Source organism: Sinocyclocheilus rhinocerous, unplaced genomic scaffold, assembly GCF_001515625.1.
Source record: "Sinocyclocheilus rhinocerous isolate Xijiao unplaced genomic scaffold, SAMN03320098_v1.1 scaffold780, whole genome shotgun sequence".
NCBI classification, from domain to species: domain Eukaryota; kingdom Metazoa; phylum Chordata; class Actinopteri; order Cypriniformes; family Cyprinidae; genus Sinocyclocheilus; species Sinocyclocheilus rhinocerous.
In genome coordinates this window covers 1,081,008-1,087,385 of record NW_015654937.1, presented here as the reverse complement: position 1 = coordinate 1,087,385, position 6,378 = coordinate 1,081,008, and the positions used below count along the sequence as shown (strand labels likewise).

The 6,378-nt window shown below is 38.6% G+C and overlaps 1 protein-coding gene across 1 annotated transcript in view; it reads right to left on the bottom strand.

The window, feature by feature from the left end:
• LOC107717825 (cAMP and cAMP-inhibited cGMP 3',5'-cyclic phosphodiesterase 10A-like) overlaps positions 1–5,987 on the bottom strand; it is a 100,104-nt gene extending 94,117 nt beyond the window's left edge. Inside the window, exon 1 of the mRNA XM_016524696.1 lies at positions 5,495–5,987. Within this exon, the coding sequence (XP_016380182.1) occupies positions 5,495–5,558 (64 nt within the window). The 5' untranslated portion in view covers positions 5,559–5,987. The remainder of the gene's footprint in view (positions 1–5,494) is intronic.
• Positions 5,988–6,378: the final 391 nt, after the last annotated feature.

The window sequence follows — 6,378 nt, the reverse complement described above, 5'->3', positions numbered from 1 at the left end:
TTCCTCGAAAAGAGAGACAGACGAGAGCGGAGCTTTTTCATTAAAAAAAGCTCGCAGTGGACGCAGATTGCCCCCTCAAGGACATCGCGTGCGTGCTCTTCGCCCAAACAAACGACGCAAAGATAATGTGTGTCATCTCCTAAACGTCTTGCTAGTGCTCGCCATAACAAGGGAAGAAAAGATCGTTCTTACCACCGGAATGCACGCTTCAAACAAAACAGTCACTTCAAGACGAAGAAGAGGATGATGTGTTCTCCCGGCGCCTCTTTATACTGTGGTCGCACCTGTAGTGACGTCATAGGCTGTCGCCGGCCAACGTGTTGTTGTTGTTTTGAATGTATGCTTCAGACACGGGTCATGTCGAGGCGTTCCCCATAGCGACCCCTAGAGGATGCAGTGTCTCGTTCCCTTGAAAGGGAACTTATTTGTTACAGATCTTTCACTCTTCTGTTAGAATTCATTGTAAAAAATGTTGTTTTGAATATATGCTTCAGACACGGGTCATGTCGAGGCGTTCCCCATAGCGACCCCTAGAGGATGCAGTGTCTTGTTCCCATGAAAGGGAACTTATTTGTTACAGATCTTTCACTCTTCTGTTAGAATTGATTGTAAAAAAAGAATATCTGAAAATGTTGCCAAGGGAATTAGAAATCAACCATCTCAATAATAATAATAATAATAATATATTTTTTGTTCAGAACCAGAACCAGTATTGAAGAGAAAATGGAAGGATTGGAATCAGAACACAACGCAGGCCAAACATGCACTTGCATCACTCGCATGAGCTTCTACATGCCAATATATGCCATAATTCTGACAAATGGGCTTTTGGTTGAGGCAAAACTGAAGTCAGTGGCACTATTTGTGTATTAAGGCACATCCTAAAGAAAATTCCACACCATGTCTAATGATCTAATGTGTTGTTTTAATGAATAAACCAGTTAAAGTGAGCATTACACATAGGCAAACAAATATGTAATGACTGCAATGCTTATTTCTCAGTAAAAACCGATAAAAAATCAAACATTTATGAACTTATCTTCAACTAGTCCATCAGACACCATTTTTATTCTTTCCACCAAAAGGTGAACCATCTGAACAGGATTGTGGGATATCACATGCATCGAAGGACACATTAATAATGCCTTTAACAGACCAGATAAAAACATCTTAATAGACAGGACATCATGAAAACATTGGATTCAGACAGTCCTTAATGTCTTGCTACCTTCATAAATCAAGAATGAAAAGATGCATTTGAAAACTTTGTCAAATTGTCCAGTTGTCCACTGGCCGATGCTAGACTTTCTAATGACATTTTCAAAAGTGCGTCTCGACATTCTGTATGTCTGGCAGACTGCTGAATGTATATCATGTGAAGCTGTTTCATTGACTTGTTTAGTGAAAGGCCGTTTGAGAAGGGGATTCACTGGGATGATTAAATGACATCCAGCTGGGGGAGGAAGTGTCTTGCATGACAATGCAGCATTCTTCATTGAGTTAAGCACTCTGTAGATGGCCTGTCAGATCACATTAGTGTTGACCTGGAGTAGCCTCAAAAACGGCCTCTGTGGAGAGGTCCATCACACACACACTGGGCAGGGCTGATATACACCACACCACTGATAGCATGCCTCGTCCCAAACATTCGGATAAAATGCCGTCATAAGACTGAACAACTTTTTCAGATCTAATCTGTTGCAGGGGTGAGATAACATCTTACTACACACTGTCAAATTAAATTTGGGTCCAAATTTTGTCTTGTGTTGGTTTGGGTTGTTTCGCTTTGTTCAGCACATTTATTTAACTTTTACCATGTAATGCATTAAGTAATAAAATGTTTCTGAATGTAATGTAGGGATCCTATTTAAATATACATATATATATATATATATATAAATAATAAAATAAAATAAAATTATAAATAATTCTAACCCCCAAAGTCACCCTTAGAGGGAATCACAAGGAATTTATGAATTAAATGATATTTAATGCACTCAAAACTGATTGGTAAGACTTTCTATCTATTTCATTAAAAAGAACTAGCTCATAAGAATCATTAGTAACACTTTACAATAAGGTTGTGTTTGCTAACATTAGTTGACTACATTTGGTAACGTGAACTAACAAGGAAAAACATTTCTAAAACGTATTAATCTTAATGTTAATTTCAACATTTACAATATTAAAATCAAAAATTATATCTGTCAATGGACCTCAGCTAACATGGATTTGTGTGATTTCACGAGACTTCCATAATAATCCAAAATTTTAAATAAAAAAAATAAAAGATACATGCCAAAAAATGTAGAAAACAATGCTGTATTTCCATTGTTTGTGTGTGGTGACCTGCGGATATCAGCAGCCTTGCAGAAAGCAGCAGGAAGCGAAGACTCAGCACTGCCTCTGAGAGATGCAATGACACCAGCCGCAAGCTCCCTTCAACATACCGAACATCTTCACCACCACACTGCTCCACTCCTGCACTCTTACCACAGAGCACTGCAGTAACATGAATGCAAAATAATTTTTTTTTCCACTCCAGAATGATTCTGAGTCTTTTTATTCCACTATTCCTGACTGATATTGATATTGAATTTTTCTGGGATTCTCCATTAATATGTAGTTAAGCATCTAAATCACATGGCCTGTTTCATGCCCCAGTCTCATTCCCTCTTTCTCTCCCTCCACTTTCCTGTCATTCTAGGCTGTTTTGTCAAATGAAAACAATAATAACAAAAAAACGCATACAAATATGTAGTGCAACATCTAAGTACAGTATAGATCGCGAATAAAAGTTTATTGTAATCTCTGTCCTGTTTAGAAAAAGTAAAAAATAAAATATTACAACACAAAATGGGCTGTAGGTCTTTTTTTAATTTGTGAACCGCAGGAATAACACACTGCTAACTGTAAAAGACAAAATGCAACTAAATAGAATTGTCTATACAGTTAGCATAGCAAAATAAATAGGCCTCCCATATCTGTGCTGCTGATGTCAAAGGCCACAAGTCTAATCAAAATCTACAATATTTTGAAACAAATGAATCTGTCACCAGGTAGAAACCAGACGCCAACACGGACAGGTTGCATGACATGCTTGAAAACCATGAGTAAAACTACACAAAGTATGGAAAAATACAACCCAGACTACAATAAATACTGTTTGATTTGCAGCGTGGATAAACTTGGTTTGTGCAGACCAGAGTGTGTTCTGTGCTGCAAATTATCAGCTGTGGACAGAAAACATCATAATTCATGAGACATTTGGAAACCAAACACTCTTACTACAACAACAAAGTAAAACTAAAATATCAGTGTTCTTATTAAGCCTATGTCTTGTTATAACGTTTGCATATTGATGGACCTAGGGGTGGGCAATATGACCAAAATCTTACAGTATATCACAATATGAGTAGTACTTTTATTTCACAGTAACGCCCATAAATAAACACACTATATTTACCTCTTGTTGTATGAATGTACAGTACAGGACAGATGCATGGTAAATACAGAGGTTTATAGACAATTACTTTTCTGACCCTTTATGCCTGGTATTTTCCAATAATGTTTTAAGGAAAACGCTCTACAGTATGAATAGTATGCATTTTGTATGTATCCACTGACTGCAAGGAATTACACCCTTCTTATGAGAAAACATTATCACAAGCAGACATTTCAAGGTACTGTAACCTCAGTAAAGCCTGTGACATTCTTGCTTACCTGTCATTAGTACCACGGCACACCACTTACGTGGTGCCCTCATGTCAATATGTTCAATGCTAATTCTGCCATGATATCCATCAGAGGAGGTCACCGAAACAATCTCGACACTATTGTCCCTCACGCACACTTTGAGCTGCTATGCACTGAGGACAACATCCAATAATTCCTCTGCATGTGAAGCTCTGAAAAAATACAAAGTCTCTAACAAGTGTGATCTAAACAATCTCATTCTGATAGCTTACTGTGGCATCAGATCAAAGTGTGCAGGAGAGAGTGCTGATTAAGTGTGGCCTATCACTGTTTATCATTTTTACATTGTGATCATTTCCTATCTGCTTGGGACTTTTGTGGGACTTTTTTTTTCGTGACTGACATAGTTTTTCAATGCACTAGGTTAGTTGTAGTGTCTAAATGTAGTTTACTGCTGACCATTATGAACAGTATGCATGTGAAAAGAAACAGCTTTGCTTCTGCCTGTTCGCTACTAAATATGGTTTCTTTCTAAATAAATTAATAATTGTCATTTGTGTAGACTTGCATTATGATGAACACTCAGTCAAGCTTTGTCTTGCACGGTAGCTAAAATATGTGTATTTGACTGTTTTTCTTCCTCCAGCAAATAGGCAAAATGCCACATGAAATTTTATCATCATATGTAAAATAAGCAATTAATATACTTGTAGTGAATTTATGAGTATAGTAACAACAAAGCAAAAATCGCTGAAATAAGTTACTCATTTCAACATAATGCATATATTATTATTGCAGCTCATATATCTCAAAATGTGTATTTGTAGACAGTAGACACTGAGACTAAAACCACATGTAACACCCAACAAGTCTTGCTTCATCCATGAAAACATTTTAAAGATCCTGCATGTGATTTCTACTACATATTAAATTACTGTATGTACAGAAAACATCTGCTCACTATGTGATGTATTAACACTATTAGTAAATGTAGATGTACAACAACAGGGTTAATAATGCAACTCTGCCGCTGATTGGTAGCCTAATCAAGGACTAAATTAAGTAGCGCAGGATTTTTTTTTTTTTTTTTTACAAACAGGTCCACTGTTTAGTCTCTGCAATTCTTCAATAAATAAATGCATGCTTATGCATGTATGCATATGACACTAAGTTACATGCCAGTAGAAAATAGTTGACTCGTGTCTCCTCTCCATGCATTTTAACCCTTTAACTGCCCCACCAAAAAAAAGGCATTTGAAAAATTTTTTGTTTGCATTTCTTATCTCCTTATGTCGCTAGTTACCACACTCAATGTTTTTTTTTTCAACACATCCCATAATTTTTTAAATATCGGCCTCTACCAAATGGTTGATATGTCACTTTATGGTAAAAATACCGGAATTCATTCACATACTATGAAAATCAGAAAATATGAACTAGCCGCAACGCAGTGCCAAGTGCTCAACAAAAAAACGTTACATTTTGCGACACCCTTAGTTACTAGTACGCAAGAGAAATAATAAGTATACCTACTTGAGCCAAGGAAACAGTCCGTAAACCTTCATCAACACACATAACAGGTGATGAGAGACAATTATATAAACAACTTAACTGTAATAGACATAATCATTCACACGCAGCCGTTGCGCAAATATTGCCAGCCAAACTTCACGTTGGAAAATAAATTCAAAAGTTTGCCAATATGCAGCCGCAACGCAATGCAAGTGCGCAACAGAAACGTTACATTTTGCGACACCCTTTCTTACTAGTACGCAAGGGAAATAATAAGTATACCTACTTGAGCCAAGGAAACAGTCCGTGAACCTTCGGAAACAGCTTGTGGAAGGCGGACCATCTTCCATGTCTGACCGCAAGCGAGTAATGATAACTCTTGATATGATATGCGTCTAGTTTAATATGTTATAAATGAAACGATCCGACCCTGATCCGCCGGATGACATCAAAGCGCGTCAAGTCTATAAGACGCTATAGAATGCCGTGTTTTACGCGCACTGTAGTATCTACGTCCAATATGTAGACGCGCCCCGTCCTCTCCTCCAAGTACAATGTTGACAAATGAAGCCAGGAGGCGAAGACGGCTCGTCTCGAGAGGAGCCGGAGAACGGCACTGAGAGCGGCGGCGTTCGCGTATCTCCTCCCCGGCTGCGCCGCACTCTGGCGCAGCTGCTCAACTCCGGACTGCTGTAGTGTGTTTTCCCACTGTTCAGGGGGGGAATGGGGGCGTCATTTCTCAGGGTTGGACATCCTCTTATGTTATAGTGTCGAGGCAGGACGTTGGAGAATTCATATGAAAGCAGCGTGTAAGGACAAATGGGTGTTTATAAGTGCTTCCACTAGAGGCCATTCTTCGCTATAAAGACATGTTGGTGCATTTCGGGTTCTTCTGAGTACATACAGTTGGGATTTGTTTCTTTAGCTTCTAGATCTCAAAGTCACAGAGAGTATTTTAACACAGGTAATACCGTTGGTGCGTAAAAATCAAGCTGAGCCATAAACGACCGCATATATTGTGATGAGGCAGGCAGCAGATCTGGAGAAATCAACTGTTTGCTGCTGCGGACTGACGCGCTCTGACGACAACACGCGTCAATGACTCTGTGTGTGTGTGTGAGAGAGAGAGAGAGAGAGAGCGCACTCGTGTGTGTGTGTGTGTGTGTGTGT